This window comes from Anomaloglossus baeobatrachus, chromosome 12 (assembly GCF_048569485.1).
Source record: "Anomaloglossus baeobatrachus isolate aAnoBae1 chromosome 12, aAnoBae1.hap1, whole genome shotgun sequence".
NCBI classification, from domain to species: domain Eukaryota; kingdom Metazoa; phylum Chordata; class Amphibia; order Anura; family Aromobatidae; genus Anomaloglossus; species Anomaloglossus baeobatrachus.
In genome coordinates this window covers 31,763,534-31,787,214 of record NC_134364.1, presented here as the reverse complement: position 1 = coordinate 31,787,214, position 23,681 = coordinate 31,763,534, and the positions used below count along the sequence as shown (strand labels likewise).

At 49.5% G+C, this 23,681-nt stretch overlaps 1 protein-coding gene across 5 annotated transcripts in view; it reads left to right on the top strand.

Moving 5' to 3' along the window:
* The window catches only part of RALGAPA1 (Ral GTPase activating protein catalytic subunit alpha 1), a 371,616-nt gene that overhangs the window by 17,270 nt on the left and 330,665 nt on the right, over positions 1–23,681 (top strand). For all 5 annotated transcript variants that reach the window (XM_075330777.1, XM_075330774.1, XM_075330775.1 and 2 more), the window contains exons 2-3: positions 16,449–16,559; positions 17,004–17,053. In XM_075330777.1, the coding sequence (XP_075186892.1) occupies positions 16,449–16,559; positions 17,004–17,053 (161 nt within the window). The remainder of the gene's footprint in view (positions 1–16,448; positions 16,560–17,003; positions 17,054–23,681) is intronic.

Below are 23,681 nucleotides of genomic sequence, written 5' to 3'. Positions count from 1 at the left end.
ACCCACCCGAACATGTTTTTTTTTGATATTTTTTAAAAGTCTGTGTTCGAGTTCAGGTGCTGTCCATCTATTATAAAGTATGTTTAAAGGATGCAGCGCAGCCAATGAACAAGCTTTATTGTATGTGGAAGTTGCTATAGGCTGCTGTGAACAAAAAAATTTACATTGAGTCCCCCCTATTTTTCATAGCCAGCCAAGGTAAAGTAGACAGCTGGGTGCTGGTATTTTCAGGCCGGGGAGGTGCATGGATGTTGGGTACTTCCCAGCCTAAAAATAGCAGCCTGCATCCGCCGCAGAAGCTCGCCTTCCCGATTGCCCTGGTGTGGTGGCAATCGGCGTAACATGTGTGGGGTTAATGTAATGTCAGTTGGCATCAAGCTCTGGGATTCGTAATGGAGAAGCGTCTATCAGACAACCCCATCACTATCCTGGCAAGTGTGGAGTTAAACTTTTTTCACCCCTGTGTTTTTTTTTATTTGCATAGATGCTCCCCAACACTCCCTCGTTCGTGAGTTTATTAATTAGAAATTGTAGAAGTTCCGATGTAATCCAATGATGTGATGCCCCACGACGCCCATCGATTCCTATGGAGCTTTGTTCTGAGAACGGCTAAGCTCCATAGGTGTACACCTGCTGAGTGTGCACAGGAGATGCCCCCGCAATCTGACACAGGAAGAGTGGGCAAGGATTAATTGTAGATGTGCCTTGCTGATACACTCAAATTCAAAGGGTACTCCAACAAAGTATAAGTTTATGGGTGTGCATATTTATGCAACCACATTATTTTAGTTATTTTTTTTTCTCTTCACATAACAAAATTCAGTTTATTGGATCTACTGTATATAGATTAAGGATAACGTTAAAGGTTGAAAAAGTCCTGAAATGATTCTTCTTGGTGTAAATTTTTTTACATGGCAAAAATCTGCCATCTTACCAGGGGCGTGTAGACTTTTTATATCCACTGCAGTGGATGCCCCCCGGTAATGTGTACAAGTCCTGGTATAAAATGATCATTAGACAGAGCTCTACTATATCATTACTGCTTCCGGGGCTGCTCTTGCCAGCTCTGCACACAGAGGGGACGGGGTGGGGGTGCGGCGCTGTGCGGACATGCAAACCACCCAGACGTACAGGCTTAAACTTGCTGCTGGGAATTGCCAGTTTATGCTTTGCAGATCTCACCTTGTGCCTCAATGTCAGCCGTAGCCGAGCTCGGAGGGACAGACGGCTGCCAAGTAATGATCAGATTCTGCATCATTTGGGCTCCGTTCACACTCACATCTGGAGCGTAGTTTTCCTACTTTATTGTAGAAAAAGAAAAATGGGTAACCTATCCACAGAATACGTGCTAAATGTATTTGGCGATACGATAGATGAGACCACCACCCTTTCTTGTCCCGCCTGTGGCTGCATGTGCTTAACCACCGCTAGCGCATGCACAACACTGCTTCTTCTACACATTTGTTCCTGTGACCAGTGTGGCCCCCAGCAGTCGGACCCCCACGTTATCCTATTCCGTACAAATCCACAGGATAACTTATTTTTCGGATTATAAGACGCACTTTTCCTCCCAAAAATTTGGGAGGAAAATGGGGAGTGCGTCTTAAAATTTGAATATAGCTTTACCTGGGGGTCCTGTCTGTGCGGCGATCGGGCGGCCGGGTGCCTGTGGCTGCGTGCGGGCGGCAGTCGGGTGACTGTGCGGGCGGCAGTCGGGTGACTGTGCCTGCTGCAGTCGGGTGACTGTGCCTGCGTGCGGGCGGCAGCCGGGTGCCTGTGTGTGGGAGGCAGCCGGCACCAACAGGCACCCGGCTGCCGCCCTCACACAAACACTCGGCTGCCGCCCGCACACAGGCACCCGGCTGCCGCCCGCACACAGCCACAGGTACCCGGCTGCCACCTGCACGCACACAAGCACAGGTACTCAGCCGCTTGCACGCAGGCGGGCAGCCTGCTGGCTGCCACTCCGTGCGTGTGGGCGGCTGTGCAGCAGGTTACCCAGTTTGTCCGCGGTCCCAGTTTCAAATGATGGCGCCGGGAGCGGGCGCGTGCGCAGATGGAGCTCTTGGATGAGAGCTCCATCTGCACACGCACCACTCCGGGCGCCATCATTTGAACCGGGACCGCGGACACTGGGACACTCACTGCTCCGGCCTGCTGCACGACTCCCTCACCGCCGATGCTGCCGCCACCACGGACCCCGAGGCTCCTGCCACCACGGACACCACCTCACCTGCCACCACGGACGCCACCGCGCCTGTCACCACAGACCCCGCTGCCACTGACCTGCTGCGCCTGCCAGCACAACGTCTGCCTCCTGTGGCCCCGCTTCACCACCACTGCTGCCCCCCTCCAGTAAGAGAACACCGGAGTATAAGACGGACTCCATTTTTCTTTTTTTACCTTTTTTAAGTCTAAACTTGGGGTGCGTCTTATAATCCGGTGCGTCTTATAAAGCGAAAAATATGGTACATATGTTTTTATATGAAGACCCTATATTCAAAGTATCTGTCTACAGAGCAGGAGACGAGCTTTTTTCCAGCTTTTGCATCAGTCCGCGTGTAAAGGGCTGGATTTGTATTTCTTATACGGCCTTGTATTGAGTCCTTACATAGTCATTATACAAAACACTTTGTGTCTGACATATTTTCCAGGGTGTAATGCTTGAATTTAGCGGTCATTGACCTCATCAAGAAGCCTGTTTGGTGTTGACCTTCAAAGTGCGTGCTGTCAAGGCTTTATGCATTAGGAAGCGCTGGTCAGGCAGCGCGCAGGGCATGTTTTATATTGACACCGCTTGTTTAGATCTCGGTTTTAGACCTGCACGGAGGAATACTTGTGAAGATCGCTGCTGGTGCCAAAGAATGCGAGTTATTCCAGTAGCAGAAAGGCATGACCTTCTGTTTTGTGCAGGCAGCGGAGACTGTTTATATTGATAGGAGGCCTCTGGCGCCCCCCTCTGCTGTGCGGAGTCACGTCAGCGCTGTATACAGTAGGATCTGATCATTTAACAATTAAGAGGGGGTGAAGCTCATGTTAGACATGCAGGGCCACGGTCTCCATGTCTGCGTCCTCTTCAGCGTTAAAGGACCAGCTTCACTTATAGAGAAATTCACTACTGTGCCTGGTGTTATATTACAGTTCTGTAATAAGTACCAAGCTGTACCTAGTAAACTATAAGAGGGCGGGGGTCCCTCCGGCCCCCTGTGATCAGATGAATTCTGCGGCATATAACTGCCCAAACAAAGAGGATGAGATCTATGAAAACTTGTGCCCTCTGGCCATTTAAAGGGAATCTGTCAGCAGGTTTTTGTTACTACATCTGAGGGCAGTATGATATAGGGATAGAGACCCTGATTGCAGCGATGTGTCACTTACTGCGGTTTTGATAAAATCTCTGTTTTATCTTATCTACCAGTGCTCTGACTGCTGAGCTCTTTATCACCCCATCCGCACCGCTGATTAAAGGGAATCTGTCAGCAGGTTTTTGCTCCCTTATCTGTAGAGACAGAGACCCTGATTCCAGCGATGTGTCACTTACTGGGCTGTTTGTCATTTTGATAACATCATTGTTTTCTCTGCTGCAGATCTAGCAGTTATACTGAGCTCATGAATATGCTGGACTACCTACAGCACGCCAAGTAGTCCTGTAATGATAATCTCCTGCTGTTATCACAACTACACTAAGCAGCCCAGTAAGTAACACGTCGCTGGAATCACATTATGCTACTTTCAGATTAGGTGGCATAAACCTACTGAGAGATTCCCTTTAACAGGTTTCTGTGTATGCTGTGCATAGGCAGAAAGCTGCTAATCAGTGGTGTGGGTGCGGTTGTACAGAACTCATGAATATGTAGGACTAGATGGCAGCAGGTTTACTAGTCCTCTAGTGATAATCTGCTGATTTAAAACTGCAAATGCATCAAAACTACAGTAAGTGACACATTGCTGGAATCAGGATATCTGCCTGTACATCAAGCGTCTCTCTTAGGTAGCAGAAATCTGATGACTGATTCCCTTAAACATGCTGTTGAGCTATGCATTTTTTGCTTTGCTTTTTTCCCCTGTAGGCTTCTAGGGGAATCTGAAACAAATGAAAAAATAAAAATAAAAACACATTTTTTGTTTTAAAGGGAACCTGACAGCTTATACATGCTGCCCGATCCACAGGCACCATGTGTCAGACACAGGCAGCATGATCTGAGCCATTCATGCTTGAATCTGGAATGCAAAAAACCATACCATAGTATAAAAGCCGTTGTGGACCGAGCCGTGCAGGAGACTAGTTGAAAAGCTCGGTCCCCGGCAGCTTCTCCCCTCCCAGTGCCCTGGATTGACAGGTCTCTGCTTGTATACGCACACAGGGAGAAACGTGTCACTTAAGGGGTCCGGGCGGCTTTTAAAGTGTCCATGTTTAGACTGCGTTCCAAAGTCTTTTTGCTTTAGAAAGCGTCGGTCAGACAGCGCGTGTGGCGTGTTTTCTAATTACCCCACTTTTGTATAGTTTTATATTGACACTGCTGCAGCGTTTGAGTCAAACATACCTGCAGCGGTGCTGTGCCATCTCTGATGTTGCTGCGGTTCTTGGCGGGTCACGGGTCTGCTGCAGCCAATCAGCAGCTGTTGAATGACCGCGTCCTTTACTATTTCATCAGAGCAAACATCCACTGTGATAGAATATTAAAGAGCTGCAGCCGATCATTGGCTGCAGCCGACCGTGATGTCATGTGACCTGCCATGAAGCGCCGTTGTGGGCGGTGAGTGTCCATTGTTTTTATTTTATTAGGGGTCCTGAAGTGATTAAGTAGGGGTTGCTTCATAATGGATAACCCCTGTAAGCATTTTAAAGTGCTTTTCCCAAGACACTAATTATCCCCGATTCATGTGATGGAGAAACGCTAAGTGATCATTAATGGTGGTCCGTCTGCTGGAATCTCGAAAGATCTTTAAGGCTATGTTCACACATCAGTTTTTTGGCATCCGGCACAATCCGGCGTGTGCCTGATGCAACGGATTCGGCGCAGAATATGCAAAAACTGATGCGCCGGATCTTTTTTTTTTATGTATCCGGTATACCAGATCCGTCAAAAAACTAATCCGGTGCATCCGTTTTTGCATTATTATTATTATTATTATTTATTATTATAGCGCCATTTATTCCATGGCGCTTTACAAGTGAAAGAGGGTATACGTCCAACAATCATTAACAGTACAAGACAAACTGGTATAGGAGGAGAGAGGACCCTGCCCGCGAGGGCTCACAGTCTACAGGAGGAGAGAGGACCCTACCCGCGAGGGCTCACAGTCTACAGGAGGAGAGAGGACCCTGCCCGCGAGGGCTCACAGTCTACAGGGAATGGGTGATGGTACAATAGGTGAGGACAGAGCTGGTTGCGCAGTGGTCTACTGGACTGAGGGTTATTGTAGGTTGTAGGCTTGTAGGAAGAGGTGGGTCTTGAGGTTCCTCTTGAAGCTTTCCACGGTATGGGAGAGTCTGATATGCTGAGGTAGAGCGTTCCAGAGTATGGGGGATGCACGGGAGAAATCTTGTACACGATTGTGGGAAGAGGAGATAAGAGAGGAGCAGAGAAGGAGATCTTGTGAGGATCTAAGGTTGCGTGCAGGTAGGTACTGGGAGACTAGGTCACAGATGTAGGGAGTTTCATCCGTTTTTTTTTTTTTGTTTTTTTTGGGGTTTTTTTGCTGGATCTGTTTTTTCAATAAATTGGATCATGCTCAGTTTAAAAAAACGGATCCGGCGGCCGCATCCGTTTTTTGCCGCATCGTTCCGGATCCGGTGTCCATAGGCTTCCATTGTAAATCGTGCCGGATCCGGTGCGATACGTTTTTTTTTCCAGAGACAAAAAACATTCACTGTGATGTTCCATCCGGCCGCTGCATTGAGTAATTACGCCGGATCCGTCAAAAAGCAAATGCAACGCAAGGCCATCACGCAAAATCCAGCGCTAATACAAGTCAATGGGGATAAAGCGGATCCGTTTTATCCATTTTTTTTCTGGATTGTGCCTGATGGAAAAAAACTGATGTGTGAACGTAGCCTAAGGCTAGTTTCACACTTGAGTTGAACGGCATCCGTTGCATTGCATTGTGTGACGGATGCAACGGATGCTGCAAAACAACAAATCCGTTTTAATTTTTATTTTATTTTTTACAGTTTACCGGCGGCAGACTATTGTGAACAATCAGCTGATTGCTCACAGCAGCCGGGTCATCAGCTGATGGCTCACAGCAGCCGGCCGCCGGGTCATCAGCTGATCGCTCACAGCAGCCGGCCGCCGGGTGATCAGCTGATCGCTCACAGCAGCCGGCCGCCGGGTGATCAGCTGATCGCTCACAGCAGCCGGCCGCCGGGTGATCAGTTGATCGCTCCCCGTAGCCGGCCGCCGGGTGATCAGTTGATCGCTCCCTGTAGCCGGGTGATCAGCTGATCGCTCCCAGTAGCCGGCCGCCGGGTGATCAGCTGATCGCTCCCAGTAGCCGGCCGCCGGGTGATCAGCTGATCGCTCCCAGTAGCCGGCCGCCGGGTGATCAGCTGATCGCTCCCAGTAGCCGGCCGCTGGGTGATCAGCTGATCGCTCGGCCGCCGAGAATGTGTGCGGGGGGCGGAGTGAGGAGTGCGTGGAGCCGAGCGGGGTCATGGCGCTGAGGACAGGTGAGTGTGTGTATGTATATGTATGTGTGTGTGTACATACATGCGGAGTGGAGTGTGGTAGGGGGCGGAGCCAAGCGGGGGAAGTGTCGGGCTCCCTGCACACGTAACGAGGGTAAATATCAGCAAAGCACTTTGCTTGGTTACCCGATATTTACCTTGGTTACGGGTGCAGGGAGCCAGAGAGAACATGCGCAGTGAAATCCAACGGATTGCGCTGCTCAAAAAAACGTTACATACTGCGTTCCGCCCGGCGCAGCGTCAAAATAATGTGGCTGCGTCGTCCATACAAGTCTATGGAGAATAGCGCAGTGCGTTAATGGACTGTGCGATTCTCCATAGTGACGGATTCCGCTGAACGCAAGTGTGAAAGTAGCCTAAACTGGGCTGTACAGACTCCTATATGAGTGGAGCAAAGGTTGAGCATTCGCACTTGTGCTCCATCCATTGTCTAGAGGACAGTAGCCAATGATTGGGGAGGTTTAGGATATGCTCAATCATTCGGATGGGGATCTTAATAGCCTGGTTGTCAAGATCTTTCGGGTTCTAGCAATTAGATCACCAGCGATCATTTAGGTGTTCCTTATCATATAGGTAGAGGGTAATCTAGCGTTATAAGAAAGACACAAAAATAAATAAAAATGGTAGGTGGACTCCCTTTAATACTTTGGCTTTGGGCAGTGGTGCGCTTCCAGCCTTATGTCTGCGGTGCAGGGGTTGTGCGCTGAGCTCGGCGGTGATTGCGCTGATTTACCTCTCCCGCTCCTTGAGGAAGTGACTTGGTGGGAATCCGTTTCTAGCCCCTCGCTGCTTGATGACCGTTTTCCTTAGGAGTAATGTAAAGAAAGTGTCGGCCACACAGCGTCGGGCAGGGACTTCCCTTCCATTGTGTAACGCTGCTTGATACATCTATTGTTCTGGCTCCACGTATCTCCTCTGTGTCTTGCTACATTGCAAGAATAAAGAATAGTAGCATCGGCATCCCCCGTACCGAGCCTAAAGGAAAGCTCCACTTGTGTCACACATTCCCAACATTCCTCACTTATCTCCCATAAAACCAGTTGGAGATCTTTGTAAATGCTGATCGTTGCTTATCTCCTACGCCTTCTTGAATATTTCATGTTTTATTCTCGCTGCAGACAAAGATGGTAAATGTAATATAATGTGATATTCGGCAGATTTTCTGTTGCCAAGGAGCAGTGGGTTGTGGATGTCTGACACCGCTGAGCTGTCAACTGAGCGCTAAATGTAGAAATGAATGATAAAAGTAGTCCGGATGAACTTGCCCACACGGTGTTTCTACAAGAATTTTTGGCAGGGAGAAAGCGAAGACAAGTTGGTGTTATCAGTCCTTGTGCCCACGCTGTGGATTTACCGCGGATTTTGCCGCGGATTTGCCGCGGATTTACCGCGGATTTCCCGAAAATCTGCAGCAGCGGCACTTCCAAGCCATTTCAATGGCATTTTAGAAATGCTGTGTCCATGCTGCGGATTTTTCCGCTGCGGATTTGCCGCGGATTTTGATGCGGAAAAATCTGCAGCATGTCAATTATTTGTTGCGGATTTTGGGTATAGAATGGGGAAAAAAAAAATCCGCGGTAAATCCGCGACAAATCCGCGGGTGCGGATTTGCCGCGAAAGTCGCGGATTTTCATGCAGAAAAATCTGCAGGTACATTCTACCGTGGACACATAGCCTTAGTGATGAGAGGACTCGGACTGTGAAAGTCCGGATCAACTAAAGCTGCTTTCACACATCCGGTTTTTGCAGTGCGGCTCAATCCGGCTCAAAAACTTATGCAACGGATGCGACGAAAAAAACGGATCCGTTGCATAAGTTCTCCCATGCGGCCTGTCCATTTTTTGACGGATGCGGCTTGATACTGAGCATGCGTAGTTCAAAAAACCGCATCCGACGTCCATAGGCTTGCATTGTAAATTGCGTGCGCCGCATTGCGCCGGATCCGGCACGATGCGGTTTTTTCGCCGCACAAACAAACGTGCCAGGCAACGTTCCATCCGGCCGCCGCATGGGCTAAATATGCCGCATCCGGCAAAAACCGGACCGAACGCAAGGCCATGTGGCACAATCCGGCACTAATGAAAGTCTATGCGGAAAAAATGCAACCGGCGGCAAAAGAAAACGGTTGCTTTTGTTCTTCAAAGAGCCGGATTGTGCCGCACAGCAAAAACCGGATGTGTGAAAGCAGCCTAAGGCTGCTTTCACACATCACTTTTTTTTTCATTAGGCATAATCCGGCAAAATAACAAATGCGACGGATCCGGCAAAAAAACAGATCAGTTGCATCAGTTTTTTCCATCAGTTCCTTCAGTTTTTTGATGGATCCATTGTGTTACTGAGCATGCTCAGTTAAAAAAACCGCATTGTGCCGGATCCGGCGTCCATAGGCTTACATTATAAAATACGCCGGATCCGACGCAATGCACTTTTTCACCGGAGACAAAAAACGTTCCCCTCAGCGTTCTATCCGGCCGCCGAACAAGCAAATTTTGCCAGATCCGGCGAAAGCTGGATTGAACGCAAGGCCATCGGGCACAATCCGGCGCTAATTGAAGTCTATGAGGCGAAAAACGCATCCGTCGGCAACAGACATTGGATGCTTTTTTTCATGTTTTTGCCGGATTGTGAAAAAAACTGATATGTGAAAGCAGCCATACCCGAGTGCCGAATCTGAACCCGGAATTCTCAGTGAACTCCAGGTAATGATCAGGATTCGGCAACTTGGGGAATTACAAAAAAAGTAAACAAAAAAGTAAATAAAGAAAATAAGAATGAAGCAAGCGCATCAAGCTACTTACCAAGTCTCCAGCACGGCTGCAATTGCTTCCAGGCCAATCATTCTTCTTCCAGGACCACGCATTATTGCTTATCCATATTCACTGCTTTCCCTGCTTACATGTGCTCCACCCTGTGTGACTACTTGCAATCATAGACCCGGTCTGCGGATCTATATCGTGGTGTAAACATAAATTAATGAAAAAATATATATTATTATACCATGATACCCAGCACAGGTAAAGCATACAGATACAGGCTGCAGCCCCCAGCCATGTGCTTATCTTCACTGTGTATCAAAAAAGAGGAACCACATGTGGCTTTTTTTTTTTTTTTTTATTTTATTTTAAAAACTGCTTGTGGCCTCCCACCGATCTTGATACCCAGCCATGGTAAAGCTGGGGGCTGGTATTCTCAGGCTGGGGAGACCCATGCTTATTGGCACCCCAAGCCTAAAAATAACAGCCTCCAGCCGCCCAGGATTTTCACATCCATTAGTTGTGACAATCCCAGCACTTTACCCAGCTCTTCCTGATTGCCATGTTTCGTTGGCAGTCGGGGTAATAAGGGGTTAATTGCAGCTCACAGCTGCCACTAAGCCTTAGATTAGCATCTATGAGACCCCCCCATTACTAATCTGTAAGTAAAAAGAAATAACCACAAACACCTTAAAAATCCTTTTATATAAATACAAAAATGCTCACCCTCTTTCTCTCGGATGACATCAGTGCAGTGTGATGATTTCCACATTAGAAGGTTCAAAGAGGAAAACGCTGGGCACTGTTCAAACCATATCACTGGAGGCTCCGTTAAACCATCACAAATACAAAGGCATCAAATGCCACAGTTCACAGATGGTTAATACCTTCAGCAGACAGCCAAAAAAAACCACTGTGGTGCACTTTTATAGGAAAAACACATGCATATGGCAATAAAAAAAGATGAAAAGGCACTCACCGGTAAAGCTGTACAAAAATGGATCAAGGGTGGGAAAAACACACAAACATGTCAAAAAACGGCCGTTTCGCGCCCTCTCGGGGGCCTTCCCCGAGAGGGCGCGAAACGGCCGTTGTCCAACATGTTTGTGTGTTTTTCCCACCCCCGATGCCCTGATCCGTAACCCGCTTTCTAATAAAAGATTTTTATACAGCTTCACCGGTGAGTGCCTTTTCATCTTTTTTTTTATTGCCATATGATTTCCACATTACTTTTTTAGAGAGCTCCTAAGACCTCCAGGTACTTACCACTGGCTAGTGATGGGCTAGCATGCTCCCTACTGCTCGTTACTCGATCGTGACAAGTATAATGCAAGTCAATGGGCAACTAAAAATGGGAATTGCCATCTGAGATCGGACCGCAGTGCACGGATGTATGAAAGAGCCTTAAATCTGATGCCAATAACCCCAAATTAGGGGTAAAATTCCTCCCCAACTCCACATTCAGCCATCAGACTAGCTCCCTGGATCAGTAACCCCGGGGCTTCCCATCCAGCCCCCCATGCCGGGACTTGCCAGCTTTTGTAGCTTCTGTCATCTGTCTCGGAATTCGGAACTGATTGGTTTCAAAAATCCATGGGAAAAAAAATTCTGTGTTTTGTAAGACCTGAAAAAGCCCTTTATTTTGTGCTCGCTCTATATATATTGTGAGTGGGCGCTCTCCTTACATCCCTGCAGAAAGGCACAAATAGGCTGTGCAGTAATTCCATCTGAATACATTGCTTTCCAGGGAGGCGGGCTAGCCGTGACCGCCGGGGTCACGGATAATCGGCTTGTTATTTTTTGCAGCCCGAGGCTTTTGGTTTTGGAAACGCATTACATAATGATTACATTAAGATTTCACAGTTGAGTACTGTAAAGTGATTACACGGATTTCATTCATTGCCATGACCTTTTTGTCCATGGCTGTTTTTTATTTTTTATTTTTTTTGGCCTTCTTATGAGCTCTCTTCTATTATTTAGCTTTCTTTTTTTTGTAGTTTATGAATGAGATTTTATACTATTTCAGGGTGTTTGAAGCATTCTTTCCATTGCAGTTTTGTAGGCCCCCTCACCGATCACAGGAGTGGGGCTGTGCACTACCGCTCTATTCATTGTCTATGGCACTGGCAGAAATGGCGAACATAGCATGATCACAGAGGACACATGAACCCGATCTCATGATCTTTGGGGGTACCAGGTTAGGGGTAACAACCCTTTTTAAGGGTAATAAAATAACATTTAATATAATAAGATATACTGTATTTTTCGAACTACAAGATGCACCTTTTTCCCCCGAAATGTTGGGAGAAAGTGGGGGGTGCGTCTTATAGTCTGAATGTAGGGCTGCTGACACAGAGAGGAAGATGATTGATGCTGCAGGGATTGAGGAAAGGTGAGTATAAACATTTATTTTTTTCTGTGCCGTACGATACAGGCCATATAGCAGGTTGGGGTATATAGCAGGATGGGGGTATATTATGAGCAGGATGGGGGTATATGAGCAGGATGGGGGCACATACCAGGATGGGGGTATATTATGAGCAGGATGGGGGTATATGAGCAGGATGGGGGTATATTATGAGCAGGATGGGGGCACATACCAGGATGGGGGTATATTATGAGCAGGATGGGGGCACATACCAGGATGGGGGTATATTATGAGCAGGATGGGGGTATATGAGCAGGATGGGGGTATATTATGAGCAGGATGGGGGCACATACCAGGATGGGGGTATATTATGAGCAGGATGGGGGCACATACCAGGATGGGGGTATGTTATGAGCAGGATGGGGGTTTATGAGCAGGATGGGGGCACAAACCAGGATGGGGGTATATTATGAGCAGGATGGGTGTATATGAGCAGGATGGGGGCACATACCAGGATGGGGGTATATTATGAGCAGGATGGGGGCAAATACCACGATGGGGGTACATTATAAGCAAGATGAGGGTATATGAGCAGGATGGGGGCACAAACCAGGATGGGGGTATATTATGAGCAGGATGGGGGCACATACCAGGATGGGGGTATATTATGAGCAGGATGGGGGTATATTATGAGCAGGATGGGGTTATACAGCAGGATGGGGGTATTTATCCGGATGGGGGCTACACCAGGATGAGGGACATATATTCAAAGATGGGGATCATATCCAAGGCAGGAGGATCATTACCAGGATGGGGTACCTTAGTAGAGAAGTTGGGGACATTATCCCCATAACAGTGTCAGTAGCAAATCCTCGCCCCATAGCAGTGTGTCATGACCACATTTTTTGCTTAAAATTTTATTTTCCTATTATTTTTCTACTTTCCTCCTCTAAAGCCAGGGTGCGTCTTATGATTCGAAAAATACGGTACTCAGCGGTTTTAACAAGATACAATGTTGTCTCAGTCAGTGATTGACTGCAGTGATCAGGCAGCTGGAGCAGGACTGCATCCAGGCACATCCCATGACTTCCTGTCACCTGACTGCTGAAGCCAATCACAGGCCTTAGTGATCAAGTGACCCAAGATTAGGTTGTCATCACTTCCTGTCCTAGCAGATACTACTGCAACCATCTGCACCGGGGATTACAGCCATTAATTCAAGCTTCTTTTATTGGCTTTTCTCTTGCCTTTCCTTTTTTTTATTATTTTTGGGAGGGGGGTGAGGATTGTATAGATGGTTTTAATATTTTGATATTTTATTATCATATCTTCAATGACTAGACAGGGCTTGTACTCTTCTATGAAGGAAGCTGAGCATTCATTATGGCAGTGGACCATGTATCTGCACAGCGAAGTACAGCCTATTCGGCATTGAGTCCATTTATTGGGAGAAGTGTTCTCACCTTCCGTTTTTTACTATTGAGGTCACTTTGCATCCAGTGAGAGCTTTCCTACAAGAAACAAGACCTGCCACTTTTACTGCAAGGATGGCAATGCTTTGGGTCGTTGATTGTGATTATGCAGGACTTATAACAGCAGCTCGGTCAGGAGCTGAATGGCAGGAGAAGAGGTAAACAGCTAACTGCTGTATAGAAATCAAGGGGGAGAGTTGACTGGGATGTTGGGAGTTAACTCCTCTCCTGAAATGTAACATTTGATCACTTAATCAGGGGCCCTGCATCTCCGCACGGACACTGCAGGAGCCCAGCAGTGCTCAGTGTCAGTGTGCACTCACATCGTTGGCTCCTGCCAACTGCTCAGTATTGTACCACAGACAGGAGCCAATGATGAGCGCACACACTGACTGAGCACGCCGGGCTCCTGCAGTGTCTGTGCGGAGGTGCAGAGCCACTTATTAAATGCAGGATCCAAGCGCCGTCAATCAAGAGATAACCAAGTGCTCAGGGTACATAGTGAGGGGGTGTAAAGGTGCACTGCACACTCAACCACGCCAATGGTGCACAAAAGCCCCTTCACTTACTTGTTTGTTCTCTTCTGGGAACTAAACCACTACGATCCTTACTACATATATGATTTATAAAGAGTAAGTCCCGACATGCCTGTATAAGTGGTCTAATTAGAGATTTGGAGGTGACTGACCCCCTTCAGTCTATATGAAGTGAAAGCTGCACACCAAATTCAGAGAAATATGAACAAGCATAACTGCTTTATAATACATAAGGAATGAAAAATACAATTAGCCATATGAAAATTGGAAAAAAATTGAAATGTGACATTGCATGACTGCTGAGGATTATTTGAAAAAAAAGAGATATTTAGCTAATGTATTGATCAATGCATTACTGCCCAATAACCACTTCACGGTAATCTCCTATTTTATGGGTTCTATCCTAACCAAATGTTACCTCTATATGCGGTTAAAACCAGCTTGTGTGTATGGGTACCTAACCAAATGTTACCTCTATATGCGGTTAAAACCAGCTTGTGTGTATGGGTACCTAACCAAATGTTACCTCTATGTGCAGCTGAAACCTGCTTGTGAATGGGAAGCCAGGGACCTGGCTATATAGGAAATTGAATAAACATGGCTAAAGGGCGGGACTGGGTTCTCAGACAGAAAAAACTGCATAACAATCAAAAAAGACTGCTGGAATACCATTGTAAATGTGAACAGGGTGCTAGCCAAAATATACACAATCTATATGAAGTGAAAGCTGCACACCAAATTCAGAGAAATATGAACAAGCATAACTGCTATATAATACATAAGGAATGAAAAATACAATTAGCCATATGAAAAATTGAAATGTGACATTGCATAACTGCTGAGGATTATTTGAAAAAAAAAAAAGAAGAGCTATTTAGCTAATGTATTGATCAATTCATTACTGCCCGATTACCACTTCACGGTAATCTCTTATTTATGGGGTCCCTAACTAAATGTTACCTCTATGTGCGGTTGAAACCTGCTTGTGAATGGGACTCCAGGGACCTGGATATATAGGAAATTGAATAAACATGGCTAAAGGGCGGGACTGGGTTCTCAGACAGAAAAAACTGCATAACAATCAAAAAGACTGCTGTAACACCATTGTAAATGTGAACAGGGTGCTAGACAAAAAATACACAATGTATATGAAGTGAAAGCTGCACACCAAAATTACAACTAGCCATATGAAAAATTGAAAAAATTGCTTCCCATACACAAGCAGGTTTCAACCGCACATAGAGGTAACATTTGGTTAGGATAGAACCCATGCACAGCAGGTTTCAACCGCACATAGAGGTAACATTTGGTTAGGTACCCATACACACAAGCAGGTTTCAACCGCACATAGAGGTACCATTTGGTTAGGATAGAACCCATGCACAGCAGGTTTCAACCGCACATAGAGGTAACATTTGGTTAGGATAGAACCCATGCACAGCAGGTTTCAACCGCACATAGAGGTAACATTTGGTTAGGTACCCATACACACAAGCAGGTTTCAACCGCACATAGAGGTACCATTTGGTTAGGATAGAACCCATGCACAGCAGGTTTCAACCGCACATAGAGGTAACATTTGGTTAGGATAGAACTCATGCACAGCAGGTTTCAACCGCACATAGAGGTAACATTTGGTTAGGATAGAACCCATGCACAGCAGGTTTCAACCGCATATAGAGGTAACATTTGGTTAGGTACCCATGGACACAATCCACTCCCCCTGACGAAGGCTTAGACAGCCGAAACGGCCGTCGGGTGACGCAGGTTACGGTGTGTTCCAAGGTTCTTTCCTCCCAGGTATGCCAGTATCTATTACATGCGGATAGTTGTAGCTTAGTTGCATGCCCCTTTACGCTGTATCCGTTATGGGTGTCTAATCGCTAACCGCTGTATACTTCGTTCAGGCTATTACATCCTCCTGACACCTGACCTATATGCACTTTTTCCTGGTTGGTAAATTGTATCGCTTCATCTGCTCATTGAATCAACGGGACGGTACTTGTGTATTTATATGTATACATGTTCAATCATTTAACTTGATTGACAATAGTTACCATATTCATTACCTTGGACCTCCTGCTGCCTGCAGTCTCACTTGTAATTGTGCCGCCATTCACCTTTCCTGGTTTCAATAAAGATATCATTGGACACTTTAGGTGTTGTGGTCGCGTTTTTTCTTCCTTTTGTACCCATACACACAAGCAGGTTTCCACCGCACATAGAGGTAACATTTGGTTAGGTATCCCATAAATAAGAGATTACCTTGAAGTGGTTATGGGGCAGTAATGAATTGATCAATACATTAGCTAAATATCTCTTTTTTCCAAAAATCCTCAGCAGTCATGCAATGTCACATTTCATTTTTTCCATTTTTCATATGGCTAGTTGTATTTTTCATTCCTTATGTATCATAAAGCAGTTATGCTTGTTCATATTTCTCTGAATTTGGTGTGCAGCTTTCCCTTCATATAGATTGTGTATTTTTTGGCTAGCACCCTGTTCACATTTACAATGGCGTTCCAGCAGTCTTTTTGACTGACCCCCTTCAGTGGCCTGTGATAGTTTTGGGAGGTGACATGGTGCCCGATCTGTAGACGTATCCATGTTCTCTTTTTTTCCTTCTAGAAAATGCGGAATCCATTGACCTCAAGCAGTTTTTTGAGCAGAACTTCTCACATATCTACTATGTTTTCTTTGAAAACTTTGTGATCATCGAGACGTCTTTGAAACAAAAAGGTAAGGCTTGAAATTCTCGGCTTTCCTCGCAGTAGCCGTGTGCAGCGCTCCGTTCTTGGTGAGTATTGTTAGCCCTCGATATGGTCCTCTGACCGTCCAGCGTCATGTGATACGTGGAGCGTTAGATGTGATGGGCTTTAGTCCAGATCCCATTCCTTCAATGTGGACACTTTAGTACCTTGCATTGCGCCATTCCTCTGTCATTTCTGCAAAAAAATTGCAACTGGCTGTTACCATTCCCACCCGACACCGTCCTATCCGTGCTGACCGCACCACAAGACGTAGGGGCACACACTACTGACCAATGGAGTGGTTACACCCAATTGTCAATTTATTTAAAGTTTTTCCAGGAGGAGCAACAGAGGAACAGAGCAACTTGGACTTGCAAGAACAGGAGAGCCGGTGTATTAGAGCACTCCTTGACAATGTCGCTTTTGCCTTTAGGTCACAAGTCTCAGCGTGAAGAGCTCGATGCGATCCTCTTCATCTTCGAGGTAATACATTCCCTAAGAAAAGAAAAATAATATAAATGACGATAATAATAATAATAATAATAATTAATAATTTTATTCATTTATATAGCGCTATTAATTCCACAGCGCTTTAGATACATTGGCAACTCTGTCCCCATTGGGGCTCACTGTCACAAACCACCGGGGGGGTCACTCAGAAATCCCCCGCGCTGGCTACCAGTACGTCACAATCGGGGGGTAACAAGTGGGGGTCACCCCTCCTTTATACCTCCCGACCGACAGACAGAGCACGTGACGCGCTCTCTAGCGCCCCTCTTATAGTCAGGCCAATTATGGAATTGCCCGACCATAAGCAAGGAGGCCGCTATACTACTTATGCCGATTATTGAAGGGTCCCCGGTGAGAGTAAGGTATATATTCCCCCGACCTCCGCGGGCGGAATATATAAAATCTCCCCGACTCTCACTGGCCTCCCCACAATAATCCTTGGCACAATTCGCTGCCACCAACCGATTTACGGTAACTATTAGCCGAACACACAGACGTGGGATTCAAGATCGAGATAACAGAACAGCCCAAGATTAATTATATAATTTAATCAGCCTAAAGCACACTAGAAACTACAATATATACAATAGGGAATCTACAGAATATACATATGTCAGAGTACAGTTACAAGCAAAGCATGGTTTTCAAACAGGTATGCAATTCAATCAGTTACCTTGTGCGTCTGGCCACAGGGGGGCGCTGTAGACCAGGTTTCCTGGAACTCCCACAGATGTTTCCTACACGTGCCCCCAGCGAAAGAACCCTGGAAAATGGCCGAAGTAGGGTTATCAACCTGGACAAATCCAGGTCCCCTCCTACCTTAGTGACCTCACAGGGAAGCACTGCCACTCCCCCTGCATGGATCAGAATTATCCAGCAAAGGGGATATTGGCCATAACTTTGCCTGGGAGCGTCGTAGGCAGACGCCAATGCTCTCATTGTGACAGTTATGAATTTAGCCACAGAACGAGGGGACTCATGACCTGTCTGCCAGTTCCCCATTGGCTGATATCACGCCTGGGGCATTTCCCAATGTCCTGCTCCCATAAAAAGGGTGTGCCGGCATCGTCCACATGCGGAGACACCATTTTTATGGTTGCCATATTTATCGGAAATATGGCTTGCGAGATATGAACCATTTTTTACTGGAGTCGTTCTGTCTAGCTAGTTCCATAGCCTTGCTAATGAGATACAACTCTTGTTACAGGGTGACGGCAGGGAGTCATCCTGTGTCCATTGTTCCCACACCACCTCATTTCCATATCACAGGACATGGCCATGGAGGTGTAACACCTTCACAGATGCTGGACATTGAGGACAGGAAGGGAGGGGGCACTGCCAGGGAGTGATGAGAGATTATGACTGGAGTCATAATTCATCTTCATATCCCGGGATTTGCCTCACACCTCCCCCCTTTTGAGGGCGCTAGGGGGCAGCACACTCCGGTGTTCCCCCGTGCGCCCGTCCGCGACCTCTCCTTGTCGGGACAGCCCGTCTGCGTTACCGTGGTCACGGCCCCTTTTGTGGCGAATGGTGAAGTTGTATTGCTGGAGCGCAAGGCTCCATCGCAACAATCGCCCATTCGTCCCAGAGACGGTGTGCAACCAGCTGAGGGGATTGTGGTCCGTCTCCACGATGAAGTGGCGCCCGTATAGATAGGGTTGCAGACGCTGCAGGGCCCACACTATGGCCAGGCACTCCTTCTCCATCGTGGAATAGGCAACTTCCCTTGGTAACAGCTTCCTGCTCAGGTACAAGACTGGGTGCTCTTGGCTCGCAGAGTCCACCTGGCTGAGCACCGCACCGAGGCCGAAGTCACTGGCGTCGGTCTGTACTACAAACGGCCGCGTGAAGTCGGCTGCCTGTAGCACGGGCGGGCTGGACAGTGCGTCCTTTAGGGCCCGGAAGGCTGTCTCGCAGTCCATTGTCCAATCGACTGCAGAGGGCAGCTTCTTCTTGGTGAGGTCCGTCAAGGGCTTTGCCAGGCTACTATAGCATGGAACAAACCTCCTATAGTACCCAGCGGTCCCCAAGAAGGACATCACCTGCTTCTTGGTCCTGGGGGTGGGCCAGGATGCGATGGCTTCCACTTTCTCAGGCTCGGGCTTCAGTGTTCTCCCACCTACCCGGTGACCGAGGTACTGGACCTCGCTCATGGCCAGCTGACACTTTCCCGGCTTGATGGTCAAACCTGCCCGGTGGATCCGCCTGAGCACCTGTGCTAGATGCTCTAGGTGGTCCTCCCAGGTGGGACTGAAGACTGCAATGTCATCCAGGTACGCGGCCGCGTACCCTTCAAGTCCCTTGAGCAGGGTGTTGACCATCCGCTGGAAAGTGGCAGGGGCATTCCTCATCCCGAATGGCATCACCGTGGACTCGTACAGTCCAAATGGGGTAATAAAGGCAGAGCGTTCCCTGGCCTTGCGAGTCAGGGGGATCTGCCAATATCCCCGGCTCAGATCCATGATGGTCAGGTACTGAGCCCCGGCCAACTGATCGAGCAGGTCATCGATGCGTGGCATTGGGTACGCATCGGCGACCGTGACCGCATTGAGCCCCCTGTAGTCCACGCAGAACCGAGTGGTTCGGTCCTTCTTAGGGACGAGGACTACAGGCGAGGCCCAAGCGCTGTTGGATGCCTGGATCACCCCCAGCTTCAGCATCTCGTCAATCTCCTGGCGCATGTGTTGCTGCACCTCCAGGGAGACCCGATATGCTGAACGCCGGATCGGGGGATGATCCCCAGTGTCCACGTGATGGACAGCCAAGTCAGTCCTTCCGGGCTGGTTGGTAAACAACCCCCGGAAGGGGAGGAGGGTGGCCCACAGCTGGGACCGTTGGTCTTCCAAGAGCTGGTGGCCAACCTCCACATCCTCAATGGATCCGCCTGCCCTAACCTGGGCTAGCATATCCAAGAGGGTTTCCGCTTCTCCCTCCTCGGGCAGGTTGCACACGGGGAGCGCACATGCCTCCCGCTCATGATGTGCCTTCATCATGTTCACATGGAAGGGCTTCCGCCTTCCACGGGCAGGGTCCAGGGTGACCAGGTACGTCACAGGGTTGAGCTGCTGGTACACGAGGTATGGGCCTTCCCAGGCTGCCTGAAGCTTGTCCTGTGGTACGGGGACCAGTACCCACACCTCTTGACCCACTTGGTAGGTCCTCTCACAAGCGTTCTGGTCGTACCAACGCTTCTGATCGGCCTGGGCTTGAGCCATATTGTCGTGTAGCAGTTGCGTCAAGGCCTGCATTTTGTCCCGGAAGCGCATGACATACTCGATAACCGACACTCCAGGGGTGGCCAAATCCCCTTCCCAAGCCTCTTTCACCAGAGCCAGGGGGCCCCGCACACGTCGCCCGTACAGGAGCTCAAACGGTGAGAATCCTGTTGAGGCCTGTGGAACCTCCCGGTAAGCAAATAACAGGTGTGGGAGATACCGCTCCCAGTCACGCCCATGGGAGTCGACCAACATCTTAAGCATCTGCTTTAAGGTGCCATTGAACCGCTCGCACAGGCCATTAGTCTGTGGATGGTACGGGCTGGCCACCAGATGTCGCACCTGGACTTGCTTACAGAGGGCCTCCATCAGCTGGGACATGAATTGGGTCCCCCGGTCAGTGAGCATTTCCTGGGGAAAACCCACTCGGGAGAAAATCTCCAGCAATGCGGTGGCCACCTTGTCAGCCCGAATGGACGACAAGGCCACTGCTTCTGGGTACCGGGTGGCATAGTCCACTACCGTCAGTATGAAGCGTTTCCCGGAGCTGCTGGGGATGGCCAGCGGGCCGACCAGATCCACAGCCACCCTCCTGAAAGGCTCATCGATGATGGGCAGAGATACCAGTGGGGCTTTGGGGCGTGGCCCCGCCTTCCCCACTCTCTGACAGGTTTCACACGAACGGCAGTAGGCAGCCACATCGGCCCCCATTTTTGGCCAGTAGAAATGCTGGTTTAACCTGGCCTTGGTCTTAGCGATCCCTAGGTGTCCGGCCATCGGAATCTCATGTGCGATCCGCAACAACTCCGTCCGGAACGGATAGGGTACCACCAACTGTCGGTCCCTGGGCCACGCCTCCGGTGAACCCTGCTGGACCGTGGCCCGGTACAGCCGTCCTTGGTCCCAGACCACTCGCTCCGGGTCCGAGTCCGAGGGAGGCTGTGCCGCCTGCTCCTTAAGAGCTTTCAGGCTGTCATCAGCTTCTAACGCTGCCTGAAACCCCTGACTAGATGTGGCCAGAATCGACGAGACTGTCACATCTTCAGTCAGTACCCCGGGACCTGTGTCCTGGCCTCCACCTGACTCGGCTGCCACTTGGTCAGAAGGGGAAGAGCTATCGGACCTCCGGGAGGCCCCTTGGCTTCCAGCACTCCCACTGCGGGTGACCGCGGCCACAGCCGCTGCGACCGTGGGTCGTGCCTGCTCCTCCTCCGTTCCTGACCAAGTCGCCGGTTCAGGCAGACCTACCTGGCTTCCTGACACCCCGGTTGTGGGGGAACCATGCACCGAGATCTTACCTGGGAGCACTTCCGCTCCTGGACCGGCCCCAATCTCACCTGCCTGTTCCCCTCCTGCAGCAACAGAACCCCGCTGTGAAATCTCTGGGGACCCCACATTTGCTGTGGTAGCCCCCACCCCACACACTGGTCCTCCCCCTGCAGCACCCTGCTCTCTGCTTATCCCTGCAGAGGGCAACAGATCCCAGCTCACAGGCTGGTTACTTGTAGAGGCATTGTCACACCTTTCTCTGACCCCCTCCCCTGTCACAGCTGCAGCTGTGTGTGTGTCTATGGTGTCTGTGCAAGCAGAAAAATCAGAGTTCACTCCCTCCTCCCTTACATCATTCATAGATAACACATTAACATTGTTAGGAGTCATGTCAGTACGGGCTGAAGGTTCAGCCCTTGGTTGGGGCCCAAACTGGGAGGTTATCTGCCCCAAATCTGTCCCAAGTAGCACGTTTGCAGGGATCCGATCAGTTACCCCCACCTCCCTCACCCCTCGCCCTGCGCCCCAGTCCACATAAATGTCAGCAACAGGCAGCGCCGGGTCAGTGCCTCCAATCCCGGAGACAGCGAGGGTTTTTCCAGGGATCAAGTCTTGGGGGGACACCATCTCAGGCCGCACCAGAGTCACCTCCGAGGCGCTGTCTCGCAGTCCTATGGTCACAGACCGGCCGACGGTGACAGGTTGGAAGCTGTCCAGGGACCTACCACCACCCCCACCCACACAATACACCTTGGGCGGCCCTTGGGACGGGGACGGAGCCGGGGCCTTGGGACGCTGAGGGCACATGGCCTTGAAGTGTCCAGGTAGGTTGCACTGGTGGCACCGTCTTGGTTCCGCCACGGGCCTGGAGAGGGGAGTTGAGGGGGACACCCCCTGCAGTCTAGGGGCAGGTGGGGCAGTCGCAGAATTCATCTTACCCCCTCTCCAGGTGCTGCTGGTGGCTGCTCTCCTGGCCTCAGGGGCCCGGTTGTTGGTGTAGTCATCGGCAAGGGCAGCTGTAGCCGTGGACCCCTTTGGCTTCTGGTCTCGGATGAACTGGCGGAGATCCTCAGGGCAGTTCCACAAGAGTTGCTCCGTGATGAACAAGTCCAGGATCTCCGGTCCGGTGGAAAGCTGCAGGCCTTGGGTCCAGTGGTCGGCAGCTCGGGCAAGTGCCCGCCGGTGGTCAGCCCAGGAGTCCTTTGGTCCCTTCTGTAGGCTCCGGAACTTCTTGCGGTAGGACTCTGGAGTGAGGTTGTACTGTTGGATCAGGGCCCGCTTGATGGTGTCGTAGCCCTGATCTGCCTCAGCAGGCAAGTCACCAAGGATATCCAGGGCCTTACCCCTTAAACGGGGGGTCAGGTATTTGGCCCACTGGTCCTTGTCCAGATGGTGCTGCAAGCAAGTCCGTTCAAAAGCAGTCAAGAAAGAGTCCAAGTCTCCATCCTTCTCCAGCACTGGGAAGTCCTCAACACGGACCTTTGGAAGTTTGGTGTCTCGAAGGTCACATGTGGCTGATGAGGGCCGGAGCTGAGCTAGCTGCAGCTGGTAGTCACGGTCTGCCTGTCGCTCTCGCTCTTCACGCGCTGCCTGCCGCTCTCGCTCCGCAGCCTCACGCTCTGCGTGCCGCTCTGCCCTGCGCTCTGCCAGGAGTTCCTTGTAGCCCTTCTGGTCTCCAGCCTGGAGAAGGGCCATAGCCATTTGAAGAAGGCTATCCGAGCCTCCCAGGCTCGGTGGAATGGCACGTGGTGATCTGCGGCACGCTGCGGAGCCTGGTGATTCACTGTCCCTTTCAGAGCGGAGGGCTGGCATCTGGCTCGTTGAGGAACCTTGGGTGAGCTCCTCCTCATCTTGTCCAGCAGTGCCAGGTTGCGCAATGTCCTCGGCAGAACGGTTTTCTGGCGTCGAGCTCCTGGAGGACTCGTGGGCAACCTCCTCATTGCTGTCCACAGCACCGTCCTCCCTCTCTTCGGCTCCTGCCTTAGCATTGGCCAGTTGCATAGCTCTGCTCCTGGTGCCATCAGCCATTCTTGCAGACTTTTGGTCACTGACACAGAACTGACACCTGATGCCTCCACACACCTTACAGTATCTGCACTCTGACACTCTAGTGT